The sequence below is a fragment of the Lepidochelys kempii genome, chromosome 7 (genome assembly GCF_965140265.1).
Source record: "Lepidochelys kempii isolate rLepKem1 chromosome 7, rLepKem1.hap2, whole genome shotgun sequence".
NCBI lineage: Eukaryota > Metazoa > Chordata > Testudines > Cheloniidae > Lepidochelys > Lepidochelys kempii.
The window spans coordinates 106,957,461-106,974,924 of NC_133262.1; the positions used below are offsets into that span (position 1 = coordinate 106,957,461).

At 38.7% G+C, this 17,464-nt stretch overlaps 1 protein-coding gene across 11 annotated transcripts in view; it reads right to left on the reverse strand.

The window, feature by feature from the left end:
• The window catches only part of PLEKHA1 (pleckstrin homology domain containing A1), an 82,485-nt gene that overhangs the window by 48,352 nt on the left and 16,669 nt on the right, over nt 1–17,464 (reverse strand). For all 11 annotated transcript variants that reach the window (XM_073354160.1, XM_073354159.1, XM_073354161.1 and 8 more), the window contains 4 exons: nt 12,320–12,480; nt 8,105–8,161; nt 6,146–6,191; nt 11–108 (listed from right to left, as the gene is read on the reverse strand). In XM_073354160.1, the coding sequence (XP_073210261.1) occupies nt 11–108; nt 6,146–6,191; nt 8,105–8,161; nt 12,320–12,460 (342 nt within the window). In that variant the 5' untranslated portion in view covers nt 12,461–12,480. The remainder of the gene's footprint in view (nt 1–10; nt 109–6,145; nt 6,192–8,104; nt 8,162–12,319; nt 12,481–17,464) is intronic.

Here is a 17,464-nt window from a genome sequence, read left to right on the forward strand (position 1 = left end):
AACTACTTACTGTGATTTTGATAGCTTTGTTCAGAACATTTACCCATTCTACTAGGTCTTGCTGATCATTGGCTTGTAGAAAATACTTTCTCATCCCCGCATTCATAACTGTTAAGATATTAGAAAGTAATTAAATTGCACTGAAAAAATAATTGAAATCAGACAGTTTAAATACTCAACTTGGATTATTCCATCTTCCTCTTTTATGCAATACTGTCACAGAAATCTCATGAAACTTACAGCTACTTTAAGTTTATCTTGTTTTACACATAGCTAAATAATTTCAGATATGAATTGTGTTTTTCAAAAACTTTCCAGTTAATACTTTACTACCCAACATAGGAATTGCTGTAAGAAAACAGCCATGAAAAAAACCTTGTTGTACTAAGAGGTCGCCATCTTATGCAGTCCCTCCTTGACTCAGTTTAGTCTAAATTTCACACTACATCCAGCTTTCATGCTTGTTAGAGTCTGGGTATTTCCCTTTCCAGTCTGACCAATTCTCATCTTTGGCAACAAGTTCTCCTCCCCCAACTATTCTTTTGTGTTAAACACGCTATCCACCTGGACTAACCTGTTTGGGGTTGGGATAAGCTCAAACCTACTAAGTGCAATCAAGACTATCAATTATTACTCCCTAGCTATCGGTTTTTAATGACTTCTAATCACTCTTTTGGATTTGTCTATTGTACTATTGGAGAACTGATGCACAATTTGAATTGTTAATCTGTCTAGGCATGTTAGTGCCACACTTCAACATTACTGCTCCCCAGAAAATGGCTTATTTCTCTATCAAGTAGGATTTTCCTCTGGATGTTTTCCAATCCATTACACAGAGTACTGGGTTCTTTTCTAGCTTGCACATAAAAGATTACTGTTTATTTCTATCATCAGAGTACCTAGGACCACTCAGTCATGGATCAGAATCCTATTGTGCTAGGTGCTGTACAAATATGGGGAAAAAAGACATTATAATCTAAGTGTAAGGAAAGAGACAACAGATGGGTACAGACCAACCAACAGCGGAGAACAAGGAAACAATGAGACAATATTGGTCACCATGGTAAGCTGTGGTCTCATCATAACAGCAGCCTAACCATTGTCAAGTTTTTTTGTAGGCTTATTGTGAAAGGAAAGTTTTAAGGCAAGGGCGGGCAAACTTTTTGGCCTGAGGGCCGCATCAGGTTTCTGAAATTGTAAGGGGAGGCTGTGCCCTCCAAACAGCCAGGCATGGCCCAGCCCCCGCCCCCATCCAACCCCCCCCCCGACTTCCCGTCCCCTGACAGCCCCCCTCCTGCCCCATCCAACCCCCCCTGTTCCCTGACAGCCCCTACCCCACACTCCCACCCCTGATCTCTGTCCCCTGACCGCCCACCCCTAACTGCCCCCCCGCCGCCCCATCCAACCCCCCCCTCCTTCCTGACTGACCCCCCAGAACCCCTGCCCCATCCAACCACCCCCTTCTCCCTGACCACTCCCGGACCCCTCGCCTCTAACCCCCCACACCTTCCTGACTGCCCCCAGGGACGACTGCCCCCATTCAACCCAGTTCCCTGCCCTCTGACCACCCCGACCCCTTATCCACACCCCTGACCACCCCCCGAACTCCCCTGCCCTCTATCCAAACCCCTGCCCCTACTCCCTGCCCCCTTACCATGCTGCCTGGAGCGCCCATGGCTGGCAGCGTGGCTGTACCAGGACACGCAGCCACAGAGCACAGAGCACTGGTTCAGGCTGGGCTCTGCAGCCCTGCCACCCAGAGCATTGTGCCACGTGGCGGCGGGGGAGGGAACAGCCTCCCGGGCCAGGAGCTCAGGGGCCGGGCAGGATGGTCCCACGGGCCATAGTTTGCCCACCTCTGTTTTAAGGCAATATTAGAAGAATGAGTTAGTTTTGCAGATATTTACAGGAAGTTTCTCCCAAGTGTTAGGGGCAGCATTGGAAGAAGCACAATAGTGCTTCTTTGAAAATTTTACAAGTGGGCAATAGAAGCTGGCACCATAGGCCAATCAGAGGTGGGAGTCAACCTTTCCAATATTAAATGAGAGATAAGTCATGAAAAGCACTGAAAATGAAAGCCAGTGGAGCATGCAGAATGGGGTGACATAGCAACAGGCTAGAAAAAAAGGAGCTTTGCAGCAGCATTCTGAATGGATATGAATGGGGCAAGATTACAATTGCTGAAGCCAGAGGAAAAAATGCTGTGGTAATCAAGATATGAGGTAATAACTGAATGAGAGTTTTAGCTATGAGGATCAATCGGAAAGGCTGTATCTTAGTGAAGTTATGCAGAAAGAATCTGGAAGATTTAGACATAGCCTAGATGTGAAAACCTAGAGAAAGGTCTAACAAGCATGAAAGCTTAGACTCGGGTCTAAGATGATATTCAGGCTATGGGCTGAGTGACGTGCAGGATGGTGATGTTGCCCACAGTGATTGAGAAAGGAAGTAGCGGAGAGGGCTTGGGGGAGCTTGGTTGCAGTCATGTTGAGCTTGAGCTGACTGCTAGACATCCATGGGAAGATGATGCGAGACAGGCTCAGAGTTTAATTTCAACAAGAGACATGTATCTGAACTGTTAAATTGAATGCGTGTGTGTGTGAGAGATTTCCCAGAGATAAGGTGCAGAAGGAAAGAGAACGAAACCAAGGAATCCCTACCTTAAGTTGGAGGAGGATTCTCTGAAGGATATGCTCAAGGAGCAGTTAGAAAAGTAGAAGAACCGGGGAGGACAGAATTACAGAAGCCAAGGAAGGATAAGATTTCAAGAACAGCATAGTCAACTGTGTCGGAGGTGGCTGACAGCTAAAAGAGGACAAGGATGGAGTGCTGTTTCTGAGTTTTGGCTACAGAGAGATCACTAGACACTTTGCAAAAAGAAAAGGAGTACTTGTGGCACCTTAGAGACTAACCAATTTATTTGAGCATGAGCTTTCATGAGCTACAGCTCACTTCATCGGATGCAACCGATAATTGTAATTGGTAATTGTGTTTTCAGTTGAGCAGAAAGGGTGAAAGATTGAAGAGGGTCTAGGAATTCTAGACAGCGATCGTAAACACCGTGTGCAATTATCTTAAAGATGGAACGGGAGAAGAAGATGGGGAAGTAGACAGAGAGGGAAGTGGGGTCGTGAATGGGTATTTTTAAGATGGGAGAAACTAAAATATAATTGTATTTTCAGGGGAAAAGAACCAGAGGAAAGTGAAAGATTAAGGAAAATAATAAACGTTGCACAATTTACATTTAAGTTATAAAATAGACATTCAGAGTACTACTATTAAATGTAGACAGACTAATATAGGTAAGTCTGGTCTAATTTGAAAACGTAGCATTTAAGGGACAACTTAACTTAAGATCAGACTAATATTTCTACTTTTTGTCCTGGGTAGATGCATGATCATGAATTGCATGAACTTTGGGGCTCTATTTAATAACTGGTTTTATTTAAACTAAAATTCGTTTTTAAAGAAAATATTCAAAATGTATACAAAGATTCTTATTTTACTATCAGAATTTAGCAGTCTATTGACTCAAGCCAATTCTTATTTTACTTGGCAGTACCAACACTACCCAAGACTAATTACACCAAAGGAGAATAAATTACACCTATCTTTTCAACAGAGGCTGTGTCTAGGCTGCACCACAGCACAGACTATGGAGATGTGAATTGCAGCACGCATTAAACTGCTATGCTAAATTTGTTCTGTGTGAATGCTGCTAGCGCAAACCCAAAGATACCCAGCTCTTGTTAATGTATCCCTCTTCAAACAGGACTACGTAAAAGCAAAACTAGGTAACTTTTAGTTCACACCAGCAGCATCTACACAAGGTAGTTACAATTCAGCTCTTCAGCATGTGTGCTGCAATACACATGCCAATAGTCCAAACTACAGGGCTCCCAGAGTAAAGGTCAAGGCCAATACATTAACATAAGCTAATAATCAGTAGAAAAATATTTATCCTGAAGTAGGAACAGATCTGGTTTACATTAAACATTAGTCACGTTAAATCTTCACTCAAGATTGAAAACTTAGGCAGAATAGCAAAATCAACGTATTCTGTCATAACGCTCTAGTCCATTGCTGCCCACGTTGTTCAGTCAGTTTGTTAGTCTAAGGTGCCACAAGTATTCCTTTTCTTTTTGTTCAGTCAGTGACATTCTTAATGATCCATTACATTTTCACAAGTTGGGCTAAAACTGACGACAGTAGTGTCAACTATCAATCCACAACATCCAAGACTGTGGAATGAGATTGTTAAAAATTTGATACAGTATGTAACACTTGCAGAAAAAAAAAGTCCAAACTTATTTAAAATATAATTCTCAAAATATTTTGATAATTTAACAGAGCAGATGTGCATAAGCAAAATGTGCATAAGCTTCCCCCAGTCTCTTTCTTTCCTATTTTACCTGGCAGGACCAACAATACTGCCAAAGACCAATTACACCAAAGGAGGACGAATTACACCTATCTTTTCAACTGAGGCTGTGTCTAGGCTGCACCACAGTACAGACAATGGAGATGTGAATAGCAGCACGCACCAAAGCAGTCCCTATAAGGGACTGCTTTGAGCTGACCGGGTAACACAAACCCACCGTAGAACTGGGCTACTTGGTCAGCTGGAGATACCCATGGTGCTGGGAAATCCCCAGGTGGCCCCATAACCTTCAGACTGCAGTGTGAAGTACGCAGTCATAACACTGCTATGTTCTGGAAGTCTCCAGCCATCTCTTGGGGCTATTGTAGGCAGGTATTAATTGTACAGCAGTCCTGAAGCTTCCCTAACTTACAGAGCCCTCAGCAGCCTCAAGAATTGGGGGAGCCACCTCGCTGCTGTCCATCCCTTCAGTTTCTGTACTGAACATGGGTAACTCAGATGTGAGGATCGAGACCAAAGTGCGTAACACGCTCTTCAGAAAACAAATGCACAAATTGTACAAGTCTATTTTCATATTATGTTGTTCTTGTTACATAATTGTATGGGATCTACAGTCAAGTCTTGACACATTAAACACATCAAAAATACCAGCTTTTAGCTTCAAAGAACTAGTGAGAAAAAAATGCATACAGGTGTTTCCAGTGACAGGCCCCAAGATCAACAGGAGTCGTGCCTATGTATGGTAATAGGAACTGTCTAAGCATCTGGCCATGCAATCTGCATTTTACAACTGCACACAGTAGGCTACATATTGAGAGGAAGCAGCATAGAGGACTACTAGGTTGCCTTTTGGATCTATAGCTGTGCTCCCATAATACAAGGAATAGTTAATAGAAAGGAGAAACAGGCTTAACATATACTTTTACCTAGTGTGTTCGAGAAAGTATAACCTAGATATATCTCCAGCAACATTTATTGAACAGCTGTGTCAAAATATTTCTTTGAATGTAGATATAAGGCTAGATTTTCAGATTGGGATGAATAACTGCTCTGTTTTTGCAGAGAACTTTCAAGATCCAAATTGCTTCTGTCACAGGATTCTAGATTATGATAAATTCTGGACAAATGCCATTTCATACATTAAACAGTGGAAGAAAAGGAGAATAAATGTGTGCTTTTAGAAAAAGAATCAGAGCTATAAATTCACTTTATGCTAAAGGATTAAACTGCCAGTAAACAGAGTAAACAAAACGTTTTTCTTAAGCATAACATTAACCATTAGACCAAAGTTTAACACAACAAACAATTTGACAGGCATCATTAATATTGGTGTATCTACAATATCAACATAACTTTTCCCTCTATAATACAGATTAAAATAGTTCACTTACTTGCCTTCAGAGCTGAATTATCTGTGTCAGATACCCTGAGAACAACCCATCTTCTTTATTTAAATTAATTAGTTTACCTACTGATTCAAAAAAGCCCCAAAACATCCCAGCAACAGCTGCCAGCTAGTCACTTGTAGCTCAGTAAGCTGCAGTTTTTAAAAAGCCATTAAAAACTCATAAAAGAAACCAACGTTCTCCCTTTATATTAGGAAGGAAATCAGGAATATAAATAAATTTAGAACTAACAAGCACTACCGGTAGTACCTAATATTAGAACTGCAGAACATACCCTGGTTTCAATTTTTTATTTTTTTTTTTTATTTTTTATTTTAAAAAGAGCAATTTGACAGATGTCGAATACACTAGAACTTACCAAAACAGAATTCTGCCTTTGGCCTTAGCTTAGTTGCATCGCTAACCTAATGAGAAAATTAACATGTATAATAAATACTGTAAGTGACATTACATGTACAATATCTAGTGTGTACATTATATAACATACACATTCAGTTTAAGATTAACAGTTCAACATTACATGGAAACATAAAATATATGTTTCCATTCCTTACATTTAGGGACCCATCTCATTCCTGGAAAGTGAAAGCCATTCCTTGACACTTGTTAAATTCTGCCAAGCATCTAAAGCACAAGTGAAGAAAGCTAGTCTCATCTTTATTTTAGGATTTTAAATTGCTACCCATTAGTAGTATTTCAGCATAATGAATGTGAAATCAATAGCAACAGCAAAGTCCCTACTGGACTTCATGAACTCCAAAAATTTTTTTGGGATAAATAAAAGTCTGGAATAAGGATTTTGTTTTTGAGTTTTGATTTTATTAACCCTCTTCCTCCGCTAATGCATTTCTAGTGTCTCATCACCGTAATATTCCTTCAACCCAAACCTGATTTGTGCACCTTTTCAGATTTAGGACTTGAAATTTCAAGAAGAGCTGTGTAATTTAGGGCAAATTAAGCAAATACGAGATGAATGATGATAGTTGTAAGCACATCGGTGGTAGTGTCCCTGGACATCTACCTACCCTTATGACCCAATGTCACCCAAAGTTAACCAGAAGACAAGAAGATTGCAGAATGGATCGTAGAAGATAGTAAAAAAGGAAAGTAAAGGTATCAAAATAATTGGAGAAAGGAAGAACAGGAATGAGATGTATGGACAAGAGAAGGCAATTTCATTTTCCCATTCTTTTTATTTCTTACAGGACATTGTAATATTTTCTATCAACCTAACCTCAAAATTTGCTTCCTTCTGCTCCATTTTCTATGAATTTTTGCACCCCTACAAGTATTTAGTTTCTGATTAAATTGTTTCTAGAAGTTTCCTGCGTTGCTCTTTAAGAGATTATACGATCTGCAAACTATCATATTAAATGAGTATTCTTTCCTTTGTAAATGGCTTCAGTTTCTCAGAGGCAAACTGGAACACAGATTAATAGGTACAAGTTCAAATTAGAGTTCAACCTGAATCCACAGTTTAGAATGCTAATTCTATTACATACAAGGACGAATAGCTGGAATTTAATTTTTTGGAAGCAAATCTAGACAAGTATCACCAAGAAGCCGGTTAAAAAGAACACCTAGACGGGTTTCTGCATTCCCTACTGCTTTGACTAGCTCTAATGCTTTTAATGTTTCTTGAAACTTCAGGAGCAGTAACCACATTAATTCCCCCCCCTAGTATATCATCAGATATACCCCACAAATCTACTACCTGTAATTTCACAGGTAAGGCCAGATGAGACCACTGTGACCATCTAGTCTGACCTTCTGAACAACACAGGGCACAGGATGTCCCTGAATAAATTCCTGCTTGAACTAGAGCATAACTTTCAGAAAAAATCCAATCTTGATTTAAAAGTTGTCTGTGACACAGAATCAACCACAATACTTGATAAATTGTTCCAGTGGTTAAATAGCCCCATTAAAAATTCATGCCTTATTTCCAGTCTGAATTTGTCTTGCTTCAATGTCCAGACACTGGTTCTGGTTATACCTTTATCTGCTATACTGAAGGCCCATCAAATATTTGTTCTCCATGTACATACTTACAGACTAATCGAGTCACCCCCTCCCCCACATAACCTTCTCCTTGTTAATCTAAATTGTTTGAGTTCCTTGAGTCTATAAGATATGTTTTCTAATCTTTTCATCCTTCTTCCAGCTGGTGTCTTAACTCTCGTCAATTAAAATTATTCAGTAAGGAGTTCTGGCAATTTCATAAAATCATAGCTGCTAGTATCACCAAAATCTACTGATAGAATTACAATCTTACACATAGACAAGAAGTATATCACTTATAGGTCAACTGACATACCTTTGAAATGTAGGTAAGTTTAATAGCTCCAACAGGTGGAGAGCCAGAGGGAAGGTTCTATTAAAAAAAAAGCAAAATAATATGGCATGAAACTAAATTATCCTCCTACCACATAACACGTTCTATATATACATGCATCATGAATCTAATCTAAGCTTCATGAACAAAAAAAATTCTATACACTTGCATTCACAATACAACATCCAACACAATGTATGCTTTAACAGGATTTAAACTATTTGGTTTCATTTATTAAACAAACATCTGGTAATCAACTAAAACTGAATGGTTGTTGGAAATAATGCTGGTGTTAATTGTTTCAGAGATTTATGCATTTTACTATAAGAAAAAGAATTCTTGCAGATTTGTAACCAGGAAATGCTCCTAAAAGCACACTTGTTCCTTAACAGATGTTGAGTCAAGATGATGGCATCTTACATATTTTGATAGAAAAGGGACATTCAGCTACCTCCAAGAATGCTTTCCTTATGTAACAGTACTTTCTAAAATACATTAGTATTGTTGCAAAAGACTGGGATATTAAGTCAACTGGAGGAAAATGGAAGGTGTACAAGTTCCTTACCAGCAATGTTAAGTCTACAAGCCTGATTGCAGTTTGGATTGTGACAGTCTCTTGATACTAGTAACAGCAACAAGTACCACGCACTGGCCTATTAGCATATTAACACGTATTTGTGTTATTTTTCATAGCAAGTCTATAGTTGGGAATTGCAATTTAAAGGAGCAAAACAATTATGTACGTTTTACTGCATTCAGTGGTAAAATATGGTGAACTTTCTATTTAATTTGTTTCCAGTGAAACTTGCTGTGCATCTCTTTATTTTATCATTCCTTCTTATCTTCAGTTTCACTTCACTTCTGTTCCATAATAGGACAGTTTATGTTCAAAATACATAGGTACGGACAAAAAAGAAAGTAGCTAACAAGAAAAGCTACGTCATGACCTATTTTGGGAAAAAAGAGGGAATGAAGCCATGTTTGTCATGTACACATTTCCCTATATTTATTCTCCTCCCACCACAAATTCTCATTCAAGATAGTCTTTTCTAATTTATGCTGTCACTCACTCTCTTACCCTTGCACATCCACACTGGTTATTTTAATAGAATAGACTAAGTTTTGCAATTAACATCCACAAGTAATAACTAAAACTAAAGAGAATTAAATCAGCTGGAATTTAAGTTGAGCTCCCAGACTTAATCCCAGATGCTCATGTATGCAAGTAGTTCCAGTGACTTCAATGAAGTTTTTTGTGAGTGTTAAGCAGAAGTAAAAATTTCATTTTAAAACATGCCTAAAAATCTTGCTTCTGTATTAATCTTCTAAAGGCCAAGTTTAAGATCTCATGCTTCTCAATGAGACTTAACTGTCACCAAAACATTTCACACAACATTTTAACATATGATGCAATTATTTCCTACCAAGTATCACAAATCCCAGGATTATTGGTCTTGGGACAAAAATGAAGCAAAATTTAAAGTATGTATTCGTCTTTTTTTTTAACCTACAGAAATCCCATTATTGATTTAGATTTTTTTTAAAGAGACAAATTAAAACTTTTTTTGGAGGTGGGCATGAGCGAAGGTTAAACTACAATGTTTGTAACTAATCTTCTACAGATGAGGTTGGTAAAAACATTTGGTACTAAGACTGCTGAAAATTTCAACATATTCCCGCAGCAGGTGAGTACAGGGGGCATCCTTTCCCCACCCTCACTTTCGGCGGGAAGCAGAGCGCCGCATCTGGGAAGTGGCACAGGCTGGGGCCGCATTGCTCCACTTCCCGCTGCTGCCGGTGACAGCCTGTCAGGGGGTGGGGGGGTCAGGAAACAAGGAACTGGGAGGCAAAGCAAGTTCTATAGAACATGGTCTCACCTATAACACGGCAAGATTTTTTTGTCTCCTGAGGACAGTGTTTTATCGGGGTAGAGGTGTATATGGATACACAATGCATCAAGATGTGTGCATCTTGAAAATATGGAAGCAGAGTTAAGAATTTAGTATTTTGCACTTACGTAACACCTTTCATCTAAGGATTGCAAGTAGTTTCCAAATAAACATCAACACCTCATTAAGAAAGGCAAGTATTAAAATTGAAAAATGCAATAGCCTAAAGACGCAGTACTTCAATTATAAGAAGTCCTAAACCTGCGCCAACGCTACTTTAAGGGACCAACAGTTTTAAGGTCCAGGGACAACTCCAGTGGCATTAGTTCAGCATCATCCATTGCCAGGAGAAGGATTTGATAGCAGCCTTCAACTACCTGAAGGGGGGTTCCAAAGAGGATGGAGGTAGGCTGTTCTCAGTGGTGGCAGATGACAGAACAAGGAGCAGTGGGGGAGGTCTAGGTTGGATATTAGGAAAACTATTTCACTAGGGGGGTGGTGAAGCACTAGAATGGGTTACCTAGGGAGGTGGTGGAATCTCCATCCTTAGAGATTTTTAAGGCCAGGCTTGACAAAGCCCTGGCTGGGATGATTTAGTTGGGACTGGTCCCGCTTTGAGCAGGGGGTTGGACTAGATGACCTCCTGAGGTCTCTTCCAACCCTAGTCTTCTATGATTCTATGTATCGGGTTTGCAATCTGGGGATCTGGTTAAAAACTTCAAACAATTAGAAAAGTAAGAAGCCAGGGGAAGATCAGCTTCTCTCATCCTCATTTATTTCAGATGCTCCTCTTGCAACTCTAATCCATGTCTTTGTCAGTTTGATATCAGACAACTGCAATATACTCTCCATGGGAACACATCTTGGATCAATCCAGAAAATGTAGCTGATGCAGAATCTGGTAGACTGCTTGTGAAACAGTGAGTCATTTAGTGAGCAAATTGAATATATCTCATCTGTAGTAGCTGCCTACTGTTTCCTGGATTGATTCTGAGGTATTGGTTTTGACCAATGAAGATATAAATGGTTTTGGAACCTACCTATTTAAAGAGACTACCTTTTTCTTCAGGAGACACTGCCACAGTTGCAGTCAGCAGAAGTACATGAATTAGAATTTCACTGGTATAACGGAAGGGGTCACTGGTAGGACATTTCACTGTTTTTTGGCTATACTCACATTATTCCCAGGGTAGCACACACACTGAGTTTTGGAAAGAGTGTTACGTACTAATTGTATTTCTAATAGTTTGCCAAGCATGCCCAGAGTTTGGAATGGTTGCTCTTACGCAATAATTCAGATCTCAAATAAAATATTTTTAACTATGAGGACTAGTTCTGAAAGTTACATCCTTTTTCCTTATTTTTGTGGTGGTATGTCATTTATTTCTAGCCCTATTAATTTGCAAAACAAGCCTTAAAAATGTAATCAATTAGTTCTTGTTAACAACTTGCCCTTCCTCTCTCACACCACTTATAACTTGATTTTAGGGGCTGTGGTTTCAGACCATTAGAGATAGGAAGCAGAAAACTGGTGTAACTGCATAAAGCACTAACCTATAATTCTAACATGAGATATTTTATTTTAAAATATAGTAGAATTTCAGTTGAGAAAAGCAAGAGGGTAATCAAGAGTGTAATTTAAAAAGCAACGGTATAATTAAAAATACTGAAAAGTATGTTAGTGGATGTTAGTTCTGTAAAAACTGAGAAGTGCTGTGAAACTGAAGTTTTAACAGTTTTTATATCTGAGCTTTAAAGTTTCCCCAAGCCTTGGTCCTGGATCACAGACCAAAAAAAGAAAACAAAAATAAGAAAACCAAACTTGTTCAACATAGAGAAAAGGCACCATGCTTAAGTACTTACTGATAATGATAGATGTGCATGCTGTATACTGTATTATCCAATACAAGTTGGATTTGATTTCAGGAGTTTTCTGAACTTATACCTGTATTTCAAATCCCTTATCTATGCCACTACAATGCATGTTATACTGAATTCAAGATCTGCTTGAATTTTCCAGGTGTGACTGTGAACTCCAAATGCTAACAAAATTATTTAAACTGTGAAACATTAATTACAGTTTTCCCCCTACAAATAAAGAGTTTCACAGAGTAGTCTAATCGAGGAAGTGGGATACAAATGATTTAGCTACATATTAATATTTTATGTAAAAGCTTTTATTTAGAGCTGCAAATTTGATGAAATTCATTCTGAAACCCTCTTTCATGTATACAATAGATTTGCTTTAGGTCAAAAAAATATTTGACTTCTGGTAACTTCCACAATTTTATTCCAGATGTTGTCATACCTGTGGATTATCCATGTACCATACCAAATTGTCTTCCCTAGTGTCCAGGATAAAGTACCTCCGCAGAAACTTCCCACTGTTCTCATTTTCTTCAATGTCTAGGAAACCACAAATGCGATTCTGACGATCCACATAAGGCATTTCTGAGCCTGAACATTACACTGCAAAACAAAAACAATGACTAAAACAAAAAGTTTACTTTCACTGGTTATAAAACTGCTCTGTACATTTTGAGCACAGCTTCAACTACTAGAAGAATTTTCAGGAAAGGAGCTTCCACATAGGAACAAGTCAAATTAAGATCAAGTGTTTTTTCCCCACCACAGGAGTAACTTTTATACATTTCTTTGAAATACAACTATTAAGTACTTAAGTTTTTATATACCCTGAGTTGAGAACCTTGGTGTGTGTGTGTTAAATACTGGTAGAACAGCATGCCTATTAGTTTACACAAGATCAGCATAGGATAATCAAAGATTCTTTCACTAATTTGCACAAAGGGTTAGATAACAGATTTACATTTCTTCTCACTTTTAACAAATAGGTCTTTTGCAGTTAAAAAAGGTTATTTATCAGCAGCCCGACTGTCTGAGATAGCTTATCATACTCTGTTTAGGGAAAACAACATGGGTTATAGCCCACAAAAGCTTATGCCCAAATAAATTTGTTAGTCTCTAAGGTGCCACAAGGATGCCACATTGCTTTTACTGATACAGACTAACAAATACCCCTCTGAAACATGTTTAGGGAAAGGAAATGCAGATGAGGGGCTTCTGGGCAGCCATCTTTATATGTGAAAATCTTGTACAAAGCACACTAATTTCAGCCAAAAATCAGAAATCTTTCACTCTTGATTACTATTAAAAGGTGAGGAAGATTAAGTATTCATGTACAGCTATAAGTAGTTATGCACACACTATGTAAACTCAAAACTAAAATCTTTGGCATTGATTTGTGATACCATCATGTGTTTTTTTGGAAAATCAGCTCTGAGTCTTTATTTATACTGCTGACCACTGTTTCCATTTTGTCTGCTTCATCTTTTGCTGTTCCATCTCACTTACAGACCATTCCATCATCCTCTTCTGCTTTTATGCTCAGGAGCCAGGAAAGTCACTGGCTCTTAAATATGACACTGTAAGCAAGCAAGTTTCCATCCTTTTGGAATAGTGGTCTAAAAATCCAAGTAAAACCAACATTAAAAATTCACATACGAAAATTCATCATATTCCTGATGTAAACACATTTTAAAGCAGGATGGGAAGCATTTATAGTCTTGCATTATGCTTCTATACTTTGTCAGAGACAGTACAGATTAAAAATACCAATTTTAATTAGCATCTCAACTCTGTACAATTAAGTTTAGGTATATAAATTTTTTCACCAATGGGAGCTTTCAGACTACTCTACTGAGCAACATGGTGAAGTTTACTTTAAAAGTTTATTAGAATGTTGTCATCCATTTTTTTCCACTGTTTATATCCTTGTCTAAAAGTCATCAGGTAGTCTCTCTCCCCCTATTTATACTGGGGTGGGGGGAAAGGGAGGAGAGATCTACTGACATTATCTATATCTACACACACACGCATCATGGCAAGACGCGAGGTACTTGTAGTCACATTTTTAATTACATATTTATATTTGGGATCACCTGCTTGGGTGTGATTATCTACAGCTTCCAATTTCTGTATGCCACTAAACCCTTGTCACCATGTACACTAGTCCACAGTTTTATTCACTTTAAATCAGAGAAAAATAAATCTAATTTTTATCACTGCCATCCCACCATTAAAAAAGTGAACGTACTAGGAATACTTAAGAACTGAGAAATATGGCAATGAATTTAAAGATGGTGAATGAAACTTAAGCTTTTAGTAAGCAGAAACTTGGAAGGAAATGAAATACCATGGTGATGGGTCACCTTATTAAAAAAACAGATAAAAGACTTTACTGTGAAACTAGTATTTGCTCAAGCAGTGTACAATTTACAGATCAACATCTCAGGTCAGAGACATAGTATATGCTGCTGATATGACTAACTGTGGAAATAGATGTATGGTAGTCCTTAAGACAGCCTCATCTAGTAATCATACTATTAAGAGTTCACACACAAGTTCCTGGGATCATTTTAGAGTGGGGAGATTTTTCCCTTCTGCAAAGATAACTAAATAATGGCAAGATCAAGAATGGCGGTTACATAAATTGTGTCCATAATTTGGCCACACTTAGCACCAGGTATATTTTCATTTAAATAAAGCAGCAGCTTTATGATACAGGGGTATCCTATCTCCTAAATTTCACCATTTATACCCCCTAGAAAACTGTGTCACACTATGGGCACAATTACAACTTAACTGTTTGCTAAAAAGTATAGGCAGACCAGAAAAATGGGAGGTCTATAAAAAGCAAATATTGGTAGTGGATTTCCTGTCAAAACAGGTTGAAACTCTATTCTCTGCAGAGACTCCACAGAAACTGAAACAAGAAAAATTATACCCATTTTTTCCAACAAGGTAGAGAATGAAGTTTCAAAAGCCCATATTTGAGATCTGCTAAATAAAACTATTAGAGAGTCTTCACAGAAAATTGTTTCCTATTACATTTTTAAGAGAATACAGAAGAACAGCAGATGAATGGTTGATGAGATGATCCAGAATCTAGAACTGACTTTATAATACCCACAGCTGAAGAAAGGTTAAAGTTTTAAACAGTAATGGGATTTTAAAACAAATATTTCTGAAACTGCACATAAGTCTGAACAGTTCTCAAGGACCCCAATCATGCTAAGATTTATTCACATACTGAACTTGAAGTATGTGATTAGTTCCACTGAAGACAGTGCGACTAAGCCTAGGCCTTAAGGCTTGGCAGAACTGGGGCCAAAGTGCAGAAGGGTTGTTGTACTTGTCAGTATACTGGATTTAACAAGAGAAAAATGTGTGCTTCAAAACTTCATCCTCTAATTTTTGGCTTACAAAACTATTCCACTTCTGATTCCTGTACATCTTTTGTTGAAAATCCAACAAACTACAGGATGGTTTACAATATTGAGTTTCATAATATATTTTTTCTGCAGAACACTAGTTCAAAATTAGTAATTGTATTAATAAGACGCTCTATTGTTTTCTTTAAAAAACCCACAGAATATGAACATGTAGCAGATATAAGTTTGACTTGAATCCAGGCTAAAATCACAGTAGAACACTTTCAATTGTAAAAAAATTATCACCATTATATTATGCTATAGAAACATTCCACTTAAATAAATTAATATTAGTTCTAATCCAATTCAGGTTGGTAGTAGGCAAAAGTGGTTACCATCAGATGGCAGTTTGGTGGACTATGTGACATGATTTAGCAGCTGTGTTTCCACTGCTCAGGGACAACTAACTCACAATGCCATTATTACTACTGGCATTCTTAGAGAGACAATGAACTACCATACTACATCTAAAGAGATCCTTCAAGAGTGGCATGACAGTTGTCCAAGTCCTATACTATTCCTCTTCTTTGAATAAGGAGTTTGGTTCCAAGGCCACCAATCTAACATTTCACCAGCACTTAAGCTAAAAAAAAAGTTATAATGCAAATATAATTTCATGAATATTCAGTAGATGTATTCAAGTTGTACCCATAAATATTACAGGGAGTTATGGAATACAAGTCCCATTGAAAGTCTGAGATTTTTACTCCTAAATCACCTAGGTGCTTTTTAAAACCCTATATGACTAAGGTCCCAATCCAGCAGAACATTAAGCATATGCTTAAGTAATGCACTCACATGCCTAAATGTTTTGCTATAAATTTATAAAGCAGCATATGAACTCCTTTGCCTTCCTTCTAAAATCCAATACTAGTTTTCTAGGATGTAAAAAGTATTCCTGATTTTCCCCATACCTTCAAATAGCTTGTATTAAGTCTAGCATTACTAAACCTAATCCAGTGAAAAACTAGGAAACGAAGCATTTCTTAAGCCATGTAACTGAGACTGGTCAGTTAACGTTCTTCATATTTGTTTACATAAGTCCTAAGTAAAATTAGCTCCTGCTCTCTTGGTTTCTTGTTTAGAGTTAGGCTGGCTTCTTCTGGGTGTACTCTTGCACACATTCCAGTAAAAGTGTCCTATAAAATGTAAGGAAGTACCAGGTGTTTCTAACAATTTCCCAGTCTGATACCTCATTTGCCAGTTAAAGCACCAGTCCTGCACTGAGAACAATGGAAGCAATGATGATGGAACCCACATGGAGCACCCCGGAAGTCAACCGAACTCCACATGATCAGAGCCTAAATTATTAACTCTGTTAGCATTAGTACTGTTATCTTTTGCTAATAGTACTAATGCTAACAAAGAGAGATTGGAGTAACAACCCAGTACAGTATGTAAGGTTACCTTTCCCCACCTCCATGCCTTGCAAGTTCTCAATTTTCTTCAAATCTTTGTATTCTCATGTGTAATATTAATATACAATTTTCCATTCTTGTGATTTTTGTGTTAGCATAATCATCACTTCCGCTTCCTGCCATGTTTGAGTATGCCAGAGTGTTTGAACTTTGTGTTTAACCTTTAACTCTCTCAAAAGCCTTTTCCTGAGAAGTAGCTGATAAGAGTACCGGAAGGTACATTGCTACCAGAAGTCTTTTCTATAAAATGTTGCACTGGCATTTGAAAGGGATTTTAAAATATTAACATGATGTAAATCAGGAGTCTCAAACTCCTGGTTCGCGGGCCATCTGCGGCCCGAAAACCTTCCCAATGTGGCCTGTAGGGCTCCAGCAATTCTGGGACCGGGTCTTTCCCTTGGCCCTGCCTACCGCCCCCGGGCACTCCCCCCGCCCCCTCCAGGAGATTTACAATGGCCAGGGGCTCCACACATCACTGGCAGCGCAGTGGAGCTGAGTGGCTTCTGCCTGCTCGCTCCACATGTGTGCCGGCCCCAGGGCGGGGCTGTGTCTCCACATGCTGCCCCCACCCCAAGCGGCCCTGTAGCCAATGGGAAGCTGCAAAGATGGTATCTGGGGGCAGCAGCACATGGAGGCCCCCTGGCCCACACCACCTTGGAGTCCCAGGTGGGTGCCATGCCCTCCAACCCCCTCCCAGAGCCTGCACCCCCACCCCACACACCCCCTCCCACTCCCAAACTCCCT